The 18,743-nt window shown below is 41.2% G+C and overlaps 1 protein-coding gene across 1 annotated transcript; it reads right to left on the bottom strand.

Moving 5' to 3' along the window:
• Positions 1 to 2,152: 2,152 nt before the first annotated feature.
• Positions 2,153 to 17,033, bottom strand: pcca (propionyl-CoA carboxylase subunit alpha). Its single transcript, XM_034609452.1, has 23 exons — positions 16,924 to 17,033; positions 13,651 to 13,728; positions 13,350 to 13,397; positions 13,052 to 13,120; positions 12,347 to 12,460; positions 11,938 to 11,991; positions 11,009 to 11,140; positions 9,988 to 10,024; positions 8,997 to 9,075; positions 8,328 to 8,430; positions 7,872 to 7,966; positions 7,184 to 7,334; positions 6,350 to 6,493; positions 5,715 to 5,789; positions 5,457 to 5,525; positions 5,228 to 5,303; positions 4,915 to 5,128; positions 4,627 to 4,729; positions 4,412 to 4,510; positions 4,256 to 4,309; positions 3,560 to 3,700; positions 2,966 to 3,043; positions 2,153 to 2,854 (listed from the first exon to the last, which is right to left on the bottom strand). The coding sequence occupies exons 1-23, from the start codon at positions 16,975 to 16,977 to the stop codon at positions 2,786 to 2,788; spliced, it is 2,136 nt and encodes a 711-aa protein (XP_034465343.1). The 5' UTR covers positions 16,978 to 17,033; the 3' UTR covers positions 2,153 to 2,785.
• Between the last annotated feature and the right edge of the window lie 1,710 nt (positions 17,034 to 18,743).

Genomic DNA, 18,743 nt, shown 5'->3' with positions numbered 1-18,743 from the left:
ACCTGTTGCGACTTTTGTTCAAATGTGATCACAGCCAATCAGCACTTGATGGTTCCTGTGTCTCCTCTGATTATTGTGGACGTTTTCCTGTCTGTGAGGTGTTGGGGAATAACTGGTGGTGAGAAGTCTTCTGCTGAGCTTCTGAGGAGAGGAGCAGGGTCAGCCAACAGTCCGACAGCTTATATACAGCAGGGTACAGTGTAGAATCTTTTTCAGTATTTGAACTTTGATCCAAGAGTAAAGTTCAGATCAGCCCTGTGGTGCCAGCGTCTGTTCCAACACACCAGGGCCGAAGCAGCAATATAATCCCACTGGATTCCCAGAGAGGCACTTCTCACTGTCTCTATCGGTATGGTCTGTGCTGTGAGCAACAACTGATTGTGTGTGGCACTTTGTGCATTTTCAGCTGACAGCTGTAATTCTTCAGTTATGGCTGACAAATTTGACCAACAGGCAGTAGTTAGACACTCACTAAGCTGACCTTGTGGGAGTAGACCTCAATATCATATAGGAAAAGCTTTAAAAGTGCTGATTAGAAAAATCAAATGGAATACATTGTGAAACACAGGCCAGCTCATTTCACCTGCTTCCCTCTGTGCCCTCCAGCAGATCATGCAAAGAAGGAAGTGCAGCTTTGACAGAAAGTTGTGTGTGATGAAGAGTTGCTCATCTGTCCTGTTGCAGTGACACACATTTCACTTCGTTAAAGCCCCCACACAGTTCTTTGTCATCAACAAAACACAGGATCAATATGGACAACGTTGCTCATTAGACAGTGACACCAAAACAAAACCGCAGGTAGCATTCGATTACAACAAAGAGCGCCTCTTGTTTATTGCATAGATTGTACCAACGTACAATATGTTAAAGAAGTTCAAGTAAAGAAGTCATTTCAGTAATGCAAATAATGTATGTGTAGCGTTGAGTCGGTGGTGACATGTCATCACACTGTGTATGGCCTCACTGCCTGTTCTGACTGAACGTGAACACTGCTGCGAAACAGACTGAAAATAAAACCTGCATTTTTAACGAGGTGAGAGAAACGAGGGGGCGTGAACACATCCCATCAGCTCACAACACCACGTACACACCACATGATAACACTGCTTCAACAGCCCTCACTTGTTGGGAGGCTGTCATGAGACAGTTTGCAGCAGATGACCTCTTATTTCACATGAGTTGGTTTGCTTTGTGTAGAACTGGTGACTGAGGCTCATCAGTGTCTGACCTTTCACCTTTTCAGCTTCATAGAGTGAAACATTTTGTTTAAATAACCTTTTCTAATGCTACATTGTGGAGTTGGAAATGGAACAGAAGACAAAGATGTTTGAGTTAACAGGATTCAGTTATAACAATCAGGTTGGTCTAATAATTAAACAGCATTTTCTTCTCTGCTCTTTGTTTTGGTCTTTGTCCTGATGAAATGTTACAGAAAGATCTCAGATTCTCCTTTAAAGCCATTTGAGTATCAAATTATTCATATAGTGTAACTACTACATAAGAACATAACAGTGGTCTGTGATTTAGTCCAACACAGTCCTGCATTGTGATACATTTCCTGCTTTTCTACACTAACAAACATTTGGGATAAGTTAAGAAACAGGCACCTGCACATGTCTACATAAGTTAGACTGGGGCTACTATAAAATCCATAAAATAGATCAACCGTATAGAAGTGAGTGAATCAGCAGGAAATTATAAGAATATATGTTTCATATAAAAATATGTTTTATATAAACATTTAGCTGAAGTCAGGGCTATTTAATGTACGACTGTATTATAAACTGTTCTGTTTGGACTCCTAGTCTAGACTGCATTATTGTAATTCTTTATCAGATGTTCCAGTAAGTCTGTAAAATCCAGAATAGAATACAATCCTGCTCCTCACATACAAAGCCCTTGATAATCAAGCCCCATCACATGGCACTCGTGGCACTGTATTATCCCTGGCTTTATGAAATATGGAACAGTAGAGAGAAGTTTCATCTCTCAGAGAACCAGAGTTACAATGTGACCAGATAGTCAGCAAAGGCCAAAGGGAAGATGCAGGCAATAAAATGGTTGGCTGGCTAAGTTTGAACTCATTTTCTGTGTCACCTCTTCTCTTATTTCAAGTGTTGTTTCTGATGCAGCCACACAGAACAGTCGCAGATAGAGTTGTGAAAAGAAGGAGCACTTTATTTGTTGTGTTTTAGTGTCAGTTCAACCAAATGACAGCAGATTGCTTACCTTGAATGATATCAAACTACACAAATTGTCTTGGTTTTCTCCCGTGAGGTTCTGATCTGATCTGAGATTTCTGCTACAATCCAGTTCAATAGAGGTGAATAGAATTTTCTTTTTGTTGATCATATCTGAAAAATACCGTTTGAAAAGGGTCCATTCCCATAGTGTTAAGTGGCAGCAGCCTTCACTGATGCAGATGTCTCAAAGCCTTGGCACACAAACTGATGTTTTTTTTTGTTATGTGGGTGAACTGACCCTTTAACAAAAAACTAAAAGTCAGGTCTAGAAAACACTATGCACGGAAATTATAGAAAGTTTCACACGAGAAGAAAGTGGCGGGAGTCTAACGTGGAAGAGCAGTTTTGCACTGCAGATAACTGAGTCAGCATCGGGGAAACTACACTGTTGGGGGCCACAATGGAGACTGACCACAGGCAAAACCAAATCCAGCATCTGTTATTGTCCAGTCTGTTTGCCAACGTGGATCTTCTCTGTGGACATTAGGGAGTAAGGCTCATCCTGGTGCTGATGTCTCACATCCAAAGATCAAAGGTTCGCTTTATTCCAGCTCTACCAGCAGATCTCCTTCTCCCACTGTCTCCCCTGGCTTACAGTGGACGCTTTTAACCTGGAACGCAGCAGGACACACAAACATTAAAGCTGCTGTTTGTTCATGTGCTATTTTAGTAATAGTAGTAGTAAAAATCTAGTTGTCACTGTCAGAATTTTATACTATTACCTTTGCTTGCTTGACAGCAGTCAAACTGTTCTGCATCTTCATGGCTTCAATCACACAGATCTCCTGACCTGCTGCAACCTACACACACAAATGACAAGACACGATATATCCTAGTTATATATTCAGGGAAATCCCAGAATGAAAATAACATGATGGCGTAAGACATTCTGAGGGAGAGATGTTTTGAATGAGGGAGATTCAGACGTGAAACTATGGCAGGCCAAATATAACTTTCATTGAATTCTACTAATACCATTACAAATAATAATGATAGTAATGATGATATTAATAGTTTGTATTTTGACCATAATCCTTTTGCCAAAATCAGGTAAAATAGACATGATTGTGAATATTTTGGCCACGATACTCATTTAGTGAGAATCTGAAAATCTTGTGACAGCCTCACAATTATTGAAAACACACACTCTCTTACCTGCAGTGATACATTTGTTATAAATTGACCTTCATCAGGCAAAATATGAGGCGTGCGCGAGTGTTTCCACTAACGTTTGGTCCACGTTTTAAAAAACCCTACTATTAACACAGACTGCTGAGTAAGAGTTAGTGTCGGTCTAATATATTAGGATGTGTTACCGTATCTCCAGGCTTGACAGACACAGCCACTATTGTTCCTGGCATCGGTGAACGTAGGATGCTGCTGGTGTCTTCTGGAACTTTCTCTGGCATGAACGAGTTCAACTCTGCTGCCAACTTGGACAGAACGCGCAACTGAAACTTCACAAAGAAACACAGTATGATTAACACAGGACGGAGTGATAAGACGAAACTGATCAAATAAAGAGCATAGCTATGGTCTTACACCTGGAGGACTGTTGCATGTGTGAAAATAAGTTGTTCAAAGGTGTGTGTGCCACCAGAGGGTGAAGTGTGAAGTCTGATAAAGGTTCTCATGCGTCGTCACTTGATTTCACTGTTGTTAAAAATTCTAAATATTTATTAATCCGTTAAGGGATGGAATCTATGCTGGAGTGAACAACAAAGATGGATGGTCTTGACTGGGTGCATGCAGTAAATAAATATGGACTATATGGAATAAACTGACCAATTACTTAGTTTAATGTTATTTTGAAATTCAGTTCCAGTATAAAAACCACAGATCTCTTGAAGGATTAGTATTTTACAAATATATACAAATTAGTTTAGAATTTGTGGAATTACTGAATGATAAAAAGCAAACTTGTTTTGATATAGTCGTCACAATAGCTGTATGGCAACATTCTCCTCATCTCAAGGTAATCTGTGTGACGATGTGCATGTAAGGAAACGTACCGATGTGCCCAGGTACTGCAGGACAATCCTTCCTGAGGCATCTCTGGACAGACACTAAAACACAAGACAAAATATGATCTGCACTACATCTGTAGTCATTACCACAGATCTTTGAGGCAAACAAAGAGAGAGTGTGTGTGTGTGTGTGTGTGTTACCTGGAGCATTCTGTGTGTACCGTTGATGGTGATTGGCAGCAGTGGGGAGGCCAGGTTCCACTCTCCACTGACTTCCACCGTTCCTCCATCCACCTCTACCTGCATGACACACATTATTTTGTACTTTAGTTTCCTTATAGTCATAAGAGACCATCAGAGTCACTTTGTGAGCTATGTGTGTTTCATTTGTTCATGGATGCACATTAAATACTCACAGTATAAACTTTTCCGGATTTGGTCACCTCCATAGCATGGAGTCCCTCCCCCAGCTCCACACACAGCTCCCAGTGGTTACATTCCACAGGGGTGGAGGACACCCTGCAAAACACATAGGTCACTTTAAATTCATAAGAGCCAAAGCATCTGAGCTCCTCCCTCCTCTGGAGACCCATCCACTTGATTTATACCACATAGACGGCTCATCATCACAGGGACGACATTTATTAGTTCCAACTTTCCAACGGCGTGTAGCAAAACGACATGAAGCTTTCCAGTGTCTTCACCTCAAGTGACCCAGGACCTTCTGTGAACGGAGCTGAGCAGTGATGTAGAGCGCCGCTGCCGAGGCCAGCAGCTCCCTGCGCTCATCCACCTCCAGCTGGTGACCCTTGAAGCCATCAGGATACACCTCCGGCAGGAAGTTAGTGCTTATGTCCCCAGAGATAAAGTGAGGATGGGTGATGATTTCCCGCAGGAGAGGAATGTTGTGGGTCACACCTGGAGAGAAGCCACACAAAACAACAACAAAACATTGGTCGATTTTAAAGGGGACTATAAGTCTTAGCGAATGTTGATTATAAAGATTTGTTGGTGTACCTCTGATAACATAGTTATCCAGAGCATCCTCCATCTTGGCAAGAGCTTCAGCTCGCGTAGCACCATAAGTAACCAACTACAAACAGATACCACAGGAAATTATTACAGAGCCATGAACCCTTCTGCAGCAGCAGCAGCAGTATGCAACCCGCTTTCTTGTTGTGACAACATGTTTCTAAAAATATGAAACACACCATTTCCAAATCAAACCCATCACTACTTCACTGACCTTAGAGATCATGGGATCATAGTAGATGCTGATGTCACTGCCCTCCTGGATACCACTGTCTACACGGACCTGACAGGACGAGGGACAGAAAAGACTGTTAATATTGCCAGGACAGGTGCTCGTCTCTCATGAACATTTGAGTGGATTGTGTGTGAAGAGAAACTTTTTCTTAAATGATCTTCTGTAATGCAGCTCTACTTTGCTATCAAAGATTGGCATACTTGTATGTGACAAATATCTCAGATTATCAAAACTTACATTGCTGAGGTTGAGTGGCTCTTGGTATTGGGACAAGCGTCCGATGGAGGGAAGCCCAAAAGACTTGTAAGGATCCTACCAGAGCAAAGCACAGTAAAACAGATGGATCAATGGAAAATACAGTCTCCGGAGTTCGCCTTTCACACATGAACAACGCAGCGGGAGATTCTCTGCTCAGATGTGTTCACAACAACACAAAGATCTCAGCCTTCGAAAGGGTGGTGCAGCAGGCAGAGGCAGGAGGGGACGTAGTAATTCCACTGCAGAGATCACATGTTTTTGTTTACAGCACATCGACACCGGTGTCGGCCCTTATCACCAAAAGCTCTCGACACCTTTGTCAGTGTACGTTTCTATGTGTATTGTTGTACATTGTTTTTAGTTTTTTTTTGTTCCTGCAGAAGATCTCCTGCTTTTTCCTCACACAAGTTCACTTTAGTTTTTACTAGGGGACTGGCAGGAGAAATTCTCAAGAAAGTCCAGAAGCTCTCACTCAGGCATTTGCGTTCTTACATACAGCCCCTCTGGAGAATGTCAAGAGATTATCCAGAGTTCAGTGAATGTCTAAAAGCAGCTTTAAGGAAATATATCCAGCAGGATGTACTTCATTTTTATCTGCACAAATATACACACACCTCGGCATATACACGACTCTCAACAGCCCAGCCGTTTATTGGGATGTCCTCCTGTTTGTGCTGCAGCTGGTAACCCTTGGCAACCCTGATCATCTGCTCCACCAGGTCCAGGCCAGTAATGCACTCTGTGATTGGATGTTCCACCTGGGGTCAGAGGTTAAAAACAGAAGGTACTGGTTTCTGTTAGCAAAATAGCAGTGTGCTTCTTCATCAGCAGGTGAAGTTTGCTCAGTTTTCATTAAGATGGTTATTTATGGGCGTAGTCAAACTCCATGCACTGATGAGGACTGAACTATGGTTGAAGGCTCTGATAAAAACCTGTACGTCGATTTAAGATTATTTTCCTCACCACAGCTGGGAAAAAAAAGAAAATGCTTCAAAATGCTCTTTACGTACCATTTTATATAACCTGTTGTTAAATTTCTTATAGTAGACAGCTGGGCCATCACTGCTCTTAGATTTGCACAATAGCAGCAATAACAACATCAACTAGAAATGTCACTCAGTAGAGTGCATACCTCCACCAAGGCCCCACAGTCCCCTTATGAAACCTTATTTAAATTCACTAGATCCTGACTTTTATTTGGATCAGCACCAAATTTCCCTAACCCTAACCCTCATCCTGCTAACAATCTAAAAAACAAACAAAACTCAGACAAACACATAAAACATAACCTTCTTGGTGGAGGTAATAAGAGATTCAAATGACAAAACAAACAATATGGTTCTCTCCCTTGGGCTGGAAGGAGGCCTAATTTAAAGGAGAATTTAAACCCAAATATAGTCCACATGTATACACACACAAACACAGACAGACACACAACCCGTATTGACCTGTAGTCTTGTGTTCATCTCCAGGAAGAAGAAGTTCTTCTTAGAATCCACCAGGAACTCCACAGTGCCAGCAGACGAGTACTGCACAGCCTTGGCCAGCTGCACTGCCTGCTCACCCATCGCTCGCCGTGTCACTGGGTCCAGGAAAGTGCTGGTAGGTGAGACAGCACCAGACAGACTCAGTGGTGTAAATGGAGTCTAGAAGCTAACTCCATAGATTAACAACAAAACCATTTATCTTTTTTAAAATACATACATAAACTTGTCTTCAACCCCATATCTTTAGTGTTGATTATTGTGCAGGCTGCTAAGATATTCACAGTAGACTTGCTGAGCACTTTATTAGGAACACAGGACATTAGGACATCCAGCAGCTCTGACAACATTAGGTGTCTAACGTGCTGGATATGCTGTTCGAGAAAAGTACAATATTTCACAGTTTGGCTATAACTAAGCTCCTGAGGAACATGAGAGCTGTATGTCGTAGCTTTTTCCTCTGCAGTATAGCACAGACAAAATGATATATATTAAAACCTCTGGTCTACATTTCCACCTCATCCAAGTTATCATCAGTTGTCCGTTGCTGCTGTAAATGCAGTTTTTTTTACACGTCTTTTGAAAAAACAAACATTTGCCCTTGTGATTTCAAACAAACAGCTGCCAAGAGCAGACAGCGTGTGTCACTAACCTGGGAGCCTCCTCCACCACCTTCTGGTTCCTCCTCTGAATGGAGCACTCCCTCTCATTCAGCCACAGAGCGTTACCATGTTTATCAGCCAGCACCTGTAACAAGCACACAATGTTCGCTAGCTCTTCCTTGATAAGGACACACATCACCAATTTATTTTGTCATTTTTGTCACAGCTCAACAACTAATGTCCATTGGTATTCGTGTCCTGATCACATTCTCCCACTTTACTAAATTTCACAGAAATTCTGTCACGAAAATAAAAATTAAGGCTATTTGATCATTTTTTCATACAATCTAGTATTTATTCTGTTCTATTCTGGTCTTGGTTTGAGTAAAATAATCTTTATTAACAATTAATCTATTACTGAGCATTCAAATGGCCAACTGAGTCCCCTCTCACACTGTGTTTGCACATTATATGACATTAGACCACTGTGTGCATGTGTCTTATACCTGTATCTCTATATGTCTGGGGTTGTCTATGTACTTCTCAATGAGCAACCTGTCGTCTCCGAAGCTGGATGCTGCCTCCTGGGATGAGAACCGGAAACCTTCCCTGCAAAAAAGTGCACACACACAGACACGCACAGATACATGCACACACAAATTGCAGCAGTTATAAATGCTGCAGAAACAAGCATCGGTCTGTAGAGAAATCTAAGCAGTAGGAGGAGACAGTGAGGCCGAAATTCAGGGAGACGAAGTAGATTTAAGTTCAAATCTTAAGACTTTTAATAGTAATTGTATTTTGAAGCATGTGAGGTAAAACCTTAAGAATACTAAAGGAAGACAGCCATACATAAAACACAACACTGACTTAGTGTTAGATGCTACTCAGATATGTAGATAATAATAATAAAATAATAGGTTTGTTTTAGTGTTATGTAAGTTACTAACACTATCTTAATCAATGCTTATTTAAGTCGATGTATCCTTGTTATTTTTATAAAAGTCATTTAAGTAGTAGACATTGTAACTGTTGAAATAGAATAACTTTCATATCTTTTGTTTAAGCTGTGATGCATGATTGTTGTACATGGCTTTCCTTGATAGATGTTAAAAAAAACGTGATTATTCGGTAATATATATAGAGGGTGTGGCAGAAACAGAGGAATACAATACCTTGTCTCCTCATCATTCCAAGAAATCCTCATTCCTTTCCCTCCTCCTCCTGCAGATGCTTTGATCATCACTGGGTAGCCTAGCAACAACAAAAGAATAAAGCAACACCACAGTTGTAAAGATGCTTTTGAAAAACATAAATGTTCACCTTGGTTTGACAACACAAATATGGCCACAAGTACCTCCAGTAAAGAGATGCAACATGAACATAAGAGTACTCAGTCTTCCCAAATATATTTAACACTGGAAAATATACACTAGTGTCAGAGAGCTGCACTTCCTGCACACAGAGCTATGTAAAGCCACACAGTTTACATAGACCATCAGTGAGACAGATATTTATTGATTTATACAACTCTTCTTTTTCTGAGTCAGAAAATAAATGTCTTTGTCACAAAAAATTACATTTTTCAGTTTCTTTCATATTTTTAGTAAGTCTTGTGAAAATACATGCGTCCAAATCTGATACGTCAAAAATATACATACAGCAACTAACAGTACTGTCAGACGGTTTACAGAGGGTTCTGAAATGTCATTTGATTTTAAGATTGCCCCTCAACTTTCAGAGTATAGTTTCATATTGGTATCATCATGGTGCCTAGAAATAGAGCTTGTTTGATGCACACATTAAAATGAACCACAAACATCGTAATAGTTGAGTCCACAGGGTTTAGTACAGTTCTGAGAAAGCACGTAATAGATTAAAATGTTTCCTCTAGGATTTTTTTTTTTTTGCAGCGGGGGCAGGCCAGCCAGTCGCCAATTACTTTGGTTGGACTCTTCTCTTCTTTTGCCAAGAAGAGTATTCTCAATCCAACCATAATTATGCCAGAATCTTACTGCTAATGAAGATTTATTAAAGATGAATTGATTAAAAAGCTAAGGGAAAGGCAACCAAACTCTAGACAGATGGATATGGTTCAGCATGGATCAATTCACACACAGTAACACATATTGTAAACTTTCTGTGTGTAGACAAGTGATGACTTACCAATTTCCTGTGAAATCTTCACAGCTTCCTCTGCAGTCTGAGGGGGGGGCAGAGAGGAGTTACTCATGACTGAATTGACAACTGGCCATAATCTGCCTTTTCCATGCTTCACCTGTAGGTCCACTTGTATTAACTATGAACATGAGTGATGAACTGCCATGCGCTGCCAACTTCAACCATCTGTTGAACCTGGTAAAGGATGTGACTGGCATGTGACCATACCATCAATAAGACTTGTCTTGATGGTTTCAACTCTGACAGTTAAGAATCTTGATTTAAGTCTCTTTGCATAGTCATTTTTGATTGGATCACTACAGTTGTACATGAAATAGAAAACTGAAATAACCACCAAGACTAACAGAAAAGTTAGACTTGGATAATGGATTAGTTAGGACAGAGCAACTTGTCTAGTTTTGGACTCTCCCACCACTTCACAGGAGACAGACCTTAGTGAGTCACCTAATCAAAGGTGGGAGATCCCTCGCCACCAGTGACTGCTTGTGAGTGTGAATCTGGAAGGCTGCACTCACTTTCAAATCTATGCTGAAACTAAAGCCCAAAACGTCCACATTCTCTACCATTCAGAGTTTTCCCCTATCCTCTATGTCTAATCAGCTGTCTCTTGAACCGCTGGCTAGGCTGGCTGGGGCTAGGTAGGTGCCTCTCCCCCACTAGAATTGCTGCTGTTTCTAACAACCAAAGATATCTCTTTTCATATGTGAAGGCAGCATAAATGAGCCTTCAGAAAACGCTGTACACCACATTTACATTTGGAATGGAATCGGTTAGTTAGGTCATTTGAGACTGAATGATGCTCATCAGATTTCTATCCATACTATCAAGATAGGTGTGATGTGCTTGTATAGAGGCTTTTTTAAATTGCAGTTTCTGATCAAAATGTTTTTAGGACACAATTAGTCAATATTGTGTTATTGCTCATTCTAGTGTTCATACACAATCATGCTGATTTAATAATATATTCATCTTTCATACATGCAATGCAGTGTATGTGTGCTCATACCTTGACAACTCCATCAAATCCTGGGATGGTGCTGACATTAGCAGCCTTAGCAATTAGCTTGCTCTCAATTTTATCCCCCATTGCCTGGATAGCATGGGTGTCTGGGCCAATGAATGCCACGCCCTCTGCCTCCTGGTGAAAAGACAAGGATTTGACCAGTGTGTTTGTATCTAGTACTTCTATCATTATCCCTACTTAAAGAGATTCAACTAAATACTGGGGTTATTGTCCATATGGTGGTAACGACTATTGTAAGAGCCAGTCAGATTTGAGCATGGTCATTTAAAGCAATAGTTCAGCATTTTGGTAAATTCACTTATTTTCTTTCAGAGCGTGAGAAGAAATGTTTAATTATGCCAAAAAAGGAACATTTACTTTTATTTTTGCATTCAATAACAAAGTAATACTGAAAGAGGTGTGGTTTTATAAATGCAAACTACAATATTTAAGTTATGTTAGAAACAAAAAGCTTCCAGCTGCCTCTTGTGGTAGACCTTGATTTGAGATTATTTCCTCATCGCAAGGTCAAGAATAAGCTTAACTGTTCTTACGCTGGCAAGAAAAAGTAAGTGAACCTGGTCCCTCTCCTCCACATTCTGTATATTCACACAAAGAATGTATTTTTGTATTTTCTTCATTATATAGTAGATGAAGTCACTATGGATGTGTTTCCTGGGAGTATGGCTGGTCATAACTAGTCATTAGGTACTTCACTATTCATGTTTTTTCAACATTTCACTTCAATTTGTTGATGATTCAAGTTAATGAGACTAAAATACGTCTGAATAAATCAGGAATACATGCATTCCCTAACTTAAAAAAACACAATTCAAACTTAAGCATTAGTTTGTCATTACCTAATGTATAATACTCATCATAGCAAACTGTATGTGTTGAGAGAGAGCTGATGTCTGACCGATTCAACTCACCAGTCGCCTTGCAAACTCTTTGTTTTCAGAGAGAAACCCATAACCAGGATGAACCTGCATAGAGAAAAGAATTCAAACTTTTAATTAAAAATGTGTTTCTTTCCAACACACAGCTATAGTTTATAGATTATAGATTATATAACCAGATATATTGTAGACATGAAATGTAGCGAAACATTTGGCCCCAGCAGCAGCTCACTAGATAAATGAATGGTACTCTGATGGTGGAGCAGTTCACACGTGATTACTAACTGTATATTTAGTGAATCTCTTGACGAAGCTGTGTACTGACATGTTCACTGTTCAGATGAGCTACCATATGAACATGTATATTAAGTACACAGAATGTCCTGCATGCCCTCTGCAACAGTCACATGACATACATAACAACAGCTAAATATATGCTTACAGCTTGTGCTCCAGTCGCTCTGATGGCCTCCATGATGGCATCCATGTTCAGGTAGCTCTTATTGGTGGGGGCCGGGCCAACACACACTGCCTCATCGGCCATCTTGGTATGGACCTAGATACACACACACATACATGATGTTAAGTCCTGTCATCTCAGCAGTACAAAGTGAGATACAGACTTTACACACACCACTTAAAAAAACACTTTGAATACAAACTTCATATTGAGCGAGACATGTGCAGACTTGGGCCTTTTATTGTTGAAAAAAGCCCTTTTAGGGAACATTTAGAGGACTGTCGCTGTGTCGCAGCTGCCAAACCTATTCCAAAAGGGTTTGTAAGAACCTTTCATTTACACACCTTCAGAAATTTACGGGAAAGGTTGAAAAATACCAGATTCCCCCTTTATGCTGCACTGAATTTGTGTTACACTGCCCCTCACACATATTGATATTGCTTGTTCCCCCGTTTTCCCCGATTGCAGCTGAAGAATCAAACCAGCCAACATGAGTTGTCCAATCCGGCTTGGTTGGGGTATCCACTCTCTAATTCAGCACTTTTTCTATCACACACCATTGACACACTGCCTGTGCAGCAGACATTTAGGATCCTTCAGTATACAGACAGCTTCAACTCCTGGGCCAAAGCCACCCGCGAGGATCTTTGGAATTCAATTTAACACTGGATTAAGTTGATGACTCACTGCACTTGAGTCTACATCACTGTGGACAGCTACAGTCTTGATGCCCATCTTCTTACACGTCTTGATCACCTGATGGAAAAACACAACATTAAAACCGCTTCACTCTACCTTCAACGCTAGGTACTGCTCTGAGTTGTTTTGATGGGTACTGGTGGCAATGTGTTGTCAATGGAGAAAGTAGCAGAGACAGCTCCTGCATCTGAGGTGTTGTGAGGTGAAGCTTCAGTGAGTGTGTCTTTATGTCTTTAACAGTATCAGCTGGGTTTCATTTACATATATTTGTGTTAAACAGTCTTACTCTGCAAGCAATCTCTCCTCTGTTGGCGATGAGGATCTTATCAAAGGTCTGTGGAGGGAAACAGATTGCCACAGTTTATCATTGACACAAGGACTTTCTTTCCACCACCCCTCTGTTGATGAGAACACTAACAAACACACAATTGTATACCCTACCGACTCATTTCATAATGACCACTTCATGCATAATTGCCTTACAAAGATAATATTTAGAAATGTTTTTTGTTTGTTTCCACAGCAGATTGAATACATGATCGGTTACAGACAAACAGGAAGCAGGAGGAGAAAAGAGCTATGCTTACCTTTTCACTGGGGTTGTACACGGTGGAATATTGAGTCTTACTGTGCAATGCACAACATCTTGACTGGAATGAGCCATACTGCAAAACACATACACATACACAGTATTAGGCTACAACATTATTTCCCTCATTCATTATCATGTAGCATTAGGGTTGCTCTGAGTTGTATGTGTAAATTTAATCAATTCCATTTCTGACTCGCCTCATAAATTCCTATTTTCACATCTTTCACAAACCAAACTATGATGTAAAATGAACAACTTTTGTTTTCTGCAGGTTCAGACTGTAAGTTATTCAATTGATTTGTAATTTAGCAGATACAGCACAGGTCATTTACACAGTATATGATGACCCTCCATTAACATGAAGCCAGAAGTGCTCCCATGCCTTTGTATTTCCTCAATCTTCTACTCAATATGTGTTCATATATTTAAATCTCAATCATTTCATTAATCCAATTTTGCCATGGGACACTTAGGATTCTTCAAGTTTTGCAATATGTCTTGCAGCTGTGATAAGACCATCTTTTGAAACACTGAATTTGCACTCTCTTGTATTAGGTATCAAAGGTACAGCTGAACCTCACCAATTCCCCAATATTTCAAACCAGAATGGTTTAACATGGAACACCCCATGATCACTTGCAAGAATGTGCCCAGCTCACTTTTACACTTCCAACATAAATTGTTATCTGAAAGTCCAATTCTATGATGTCTGTGTGTCATATAATATCTGTGTACTTTTTTAATATTTGACAGATTTGCCCTTGCTTTTTTTTTGTTTTCTTAATATGAAATATGAATATGAAAAGTCCTTTTGCCTGCTCTGTTACACCACAGCCCACTACCCTTGAAGATACGTCCAATACAATGTCTCATTTGTAAAGGAAAATTCTAGCTTTCTGATTAAACACAAAATATGTAATATAAAGAATTGTACATGGGTCCACATCCTGCTGACTTTGTTTGATCCCATTATGTGTTAGAAAATGTAACCACATTCAGTGTTTCCCCTAGGTTTACAGCTTTGGGGGGGGGGGGGGGGGGGGGGGGAGACACGGACACAAAAACTTAAAGGAATGATGATGTTCATGTGTTTCTTTTAATGACAGCAGTCCCCTAACCCTAACCCATCTTCACCACCCTGGGAGCGTTTAAAAAACGCGGATATTTGTATCTGCTTTTCAGGTGGTTGATGCGACATGTTTTCTGATGGATGCGCTCTGTCCGCTGGTGGGAGTGTGCTCACCTGTGTGTGTGCGCGCACGTGTCAGTGTGTGTGTGTGTGCGCGCACGTGTCTGTGTGTGCGTATCGGGATGGAACTCCGCTGTGCGCGATACAGAGAGCAGAGGAGAAATCTAAACGCACGACCATGTAGAGACAGAAATGACATGCCGTCGTGTAAATAAGATAAATAACATAAGGCCATTTAGTTTGTTTAATAAAAGAGCAAGCTATAGACCTGTTTTATAGGAAAGGTAACCGTAAATGACTTATTTTGAGATCTGGCGCTATATTAAAAAAAAAATAATTAACTTGACCTTCCAGGGGGGGCGGGGGGGTGCCGTTGGGGGGGCGGGGCGCCCCCCTAATATAATGGTAGGGTCAACACTGACATTCATAACTTTAATTTAAACAGTGTGGAGCTTAACACAACTCATTCATACTTTAATCAGACTACGGCTGCTGTATTGTGTACAATTACTACTACAGTCAGATCCATTCAACTCATAACTAATCATTTTACAAACCATGTTAGATTATTTTGACCAAACCAGGTATCCACTGTCTTCTAATAATTTCTGTCCAATACGGGAACTATCAGCAGATCCGTGGCACTTCCTTTAGGCATGTAGTTACAAATGTGTATCACAGAGAGCATGAATTGGACAACATAAGCAAGTCTCCTACTTAATTTCCATACGAAACTTAACTAAATGAAAACTAAAGGCTACCTGGACCAGCATGAAAAGTAAAACTCAACATATGTAAAAGGGTTCTTCAGTATTTATTACCACTTGGGCAGGTCTGAGCAGGTAGAAAATACTTTGATGTAAATACCAGTATTCCAGCGGCACTGATCAGTACTGCAGCAGAGCTTGTTGGAATAACATGCAAGACACATGACATATGATGTAAAGTCTTGAGGAAATGATCAGCATGTGCAATATTTATTATAAAAAAAAAACAGTCTGACAGAGCTTATAATACAACACTTACACAACTGCTCCTGGTCTCTCTCTCTCTCCTCCCTTTACACCCACCTCTCCTCTCTCCCCAATTGACCGGGCAACGGGGCAGATAGACACATTGAGTCTGGCTCTGCCAGAGGTTTCTTCCAGTTAAAAAGTCACCTGTACTGCTCGTCGCCATGTTTAAAAGGGCCAGCATGCACAAATCAATGTGTCTCAATGGCATACGCCGGCCACCTGATACTGTCTGTATAGAAAATGAATAGACTGTTACTACTGGAATCTTGAATGTCTGAAATAACTGTTTGCTGTTGCTGCTGGTTTAAGCACAGCCTGTCTGTCTTCTGCTGTTTTTCACCATTCTGCTCCACAGGAAGTAGATGTTTTTCATTAGCCAAATATTACCGACATGAAAACCAAACTTCAATTGTGAACATGATGTGGAGGTGCTGTAAAGAAGTCAGACTGGGTATGACATGCAACCAGGGCAACAAAGAAGCCCTGCCCCCTTACATGGCAAATATAAGGACGATCTTATATTGTGCTGTTGTGTTGTTCTAACAAAGTATCACAAACAGGTGGTCACAAAGTTACAGTAAGTTACAGGATTATATACATTTGTACATGATCAACTGTGTTTAGTGAATTTAACTTAGGCCCTGTCCTTGTGATGAAGTGATGGCCCATAGGTCAGTAAACATTATACCTTACACATCCCCGTCTGAAGGGCAACCTGTCTCTGTCTGCCTGCCTGTCTCTCTTTGTCTGTCTCTGTCTGCCTGCCTGTCTCTCTCTGTCTGTGTCTGTCTGTCTCTGTCTGTCTCTCTCTCTCTGTCTGTCTGTCTGTCAGTGATAATGTCAAAGTTACACTTGCCCTCCCCCTGACCGCCTCTCGCCATCATTAACTTGTCTTCTCTGTGTCCCAGTGTCTCATGTGAGGGAGCTCGGTCTCAGTGCTCAGGGTCTCGCTAACACCCTCCAGGACCCGGCGCTGCTCGGCGTGAGGAGGTGAGACGTTGCTGACGCTAATGTCGCTCACTCTTTTTATTGTCGTTGTGCAGCCTGGACGAGCTGGACTCACCTTTACAGCGAACAGCAGCCTGCTAAGAGACGGAGAGAGGCTGTGCGCCGCCATGTTGCCCCCACTGTGACGGTCAAACACCACGACGTCATGACGTCAGAGCGTTACAGCGACCAGAGTGGTGGAGAGACAGAGGCGTCAACCCTCCCATTTTTTCACCTCAACTTTATTGACAAACTTCATTCATCATTCCTCAGAATATTCCAATAAATAAATAAATAAAGTACACTCTCCAACGCTTTGTGTAACAAGATGACTTCAAGATACAATGTGATGTAATACAATTATAACTGCAAAGAATGGATCCACATTTTACAAGGCTATCTTAACCCTGAAATGATTTATTCTGTCTTAATTCTGTGAAACATGCTTCACACATTTGACTGTCATCCGCAAATCAAGTGAGTTTCTGAAGTTCCAGTCTCTCTCTTCTTGTGTCCCTGCACTGTGTCTCTGCTGACAGACACAAACATAGACTTTTGTAGTTTAAGTCTGTAAAGATGGGGAATGCCCTCTAAATAACTCAGCAGCTTATATTAGCTTGAACTAAACCTTGGACCTTAAGGAAAATTGTTGGCCGCTGGGAGGATGGCCTTCAAATAAAACTTGAATATCCATGCAGTAAAAAGGTGGACAAAAATCTGAATCAATACAACAATCAGCAAAGTTCTTGTCTAATGATGCCCATCAGTTCAGTCGCTGACAGCTATGTTTCTTTTCATGCTGTCTGAATAAAACTGAAATATTTGTTCTAAACTGCAGTGTAATGGAATGAAATTTGGTGTCATATTGTTTCCACTTAAGCTCACATGTTCTGTCCAACTCCAGGCTGACTTCTGTGCTGATTCAGATTTGACTGCTGAAGCAGTTTTAAACGCTTGTTCTCATTACAGCGGCTGTGTCTTTGACCTAACCTTCACACTGGTCGTTTCATATACCCTGTTACAATGATCTGACTTCATCTCTGATCATAAATGTCTTACAGACAGCTCTTATAGTGCAGACGCACAATGTGCTACAAGTGATTTTAAAGGGCCCATATTGTGTAAAATACATTTTCTGGGCTTTTACTATCTGTAATGACTTGAAGGGGGTCAGTAGGGACCCTCAAAGTATGAAAACAGTCACTCTGCTGACTTTTTCAATCAGTCCATTCTAAGAAATATGTTATTGAAACGTCTCGTTTCGTACTTCCTCCCCTGTATGAGTCATACAGGATCGCACTCGTATCTCAGCCCCACCCAGCCGGTACCAGTCTAGGGTCTGAACCCACCACCCCCGCCCACTGTCACCGTCACCCCTCCACACCGAACACGACACCAAGCAGACATGTTGCTGAGCTAGCAGCTTGTTAGCTACCACAGGCTAATAACAAGCGTGCCTGTCTGTCTGTCTGCCTGCCTGCCAGTCTCTCTGCCTTTCTGTCTGTCTGCCTGCCTGCCATCCTGCCTGCTTGCCTGTCTGCGTGCCTGTGTGTCTGTCTGCCTTCCTGACAGCCTGCCAGTCTGTCTGCTTTTCTGTCTGTCTGCCTGCCTGCCTGCCTGTCTGTCTGTCTTCAAGTTTGTGTGCATGTTTTGTGTCTATGGTTCCTGCCAGTGTGTGTTTCCCATCTCTTTGGTTGTCTGCCTCACCCTTATCAGTTTCACCTAGTTGTTACCAATCACCCCGGCCTGTGTATCTAGTCTCTCTGCCACCCCCACCCCCTCTACTGTGTCCCTGTAGAGTATAACAAGGTACAGAGCACTACAAGTACCCTACAAGGTGCGTTCAAAAAGTTGAGCTATGGGTTGTGAGTGCACAAGTAGATGATATAGAACAGG

The sequence above is a fragment of the Hippoglossus hippoglossus genome, chromosome 15 (genome assembly GCF_009819705.1).
Source record: "Hippoglossus hippoglossus isolate fHipHip1 chromosome 15, fHipHip1.pri, whole genome shotgun sequence".
Classification (NCBI taxonomy): Eukaryota; Metazoa; Chordata; class Actinopteri; order Pleuronectiformes; family Pleuronectidae; genus Hippoglossus; species Hippoglossus hippoglossus.
Note: the sequence above shows the minus strand (reverse complement) of the source record. Positions and strands in the feature narration are given on the sequence as shown.

Excerpts from the sequence above, each read along its gene's own strand:
- pcca (XM_034609452.1), bottom strand. The coding sequence starts at position 16,977 with ATGGCGGCGCACAGCCTCTCTCCGTCTCTTAGCAGGCTGCTGTTCGCT. Across the intron at positions 13,121-13,349 it reads GAGGAGAGATTGCTTGCAGA|GTGATCAAGACGTGTAAGAA; the intron begins GTAAGACTGTTT and ends TTTTTCCATCAG. Across the intron at positions 11,992-12,346 it reads GAGCGACTGGAGCACAAGCT|GTTCATCCTGGTTATGGGTT; the intron begins GTAAGCATATAT and ends TTCTCTATGCAG.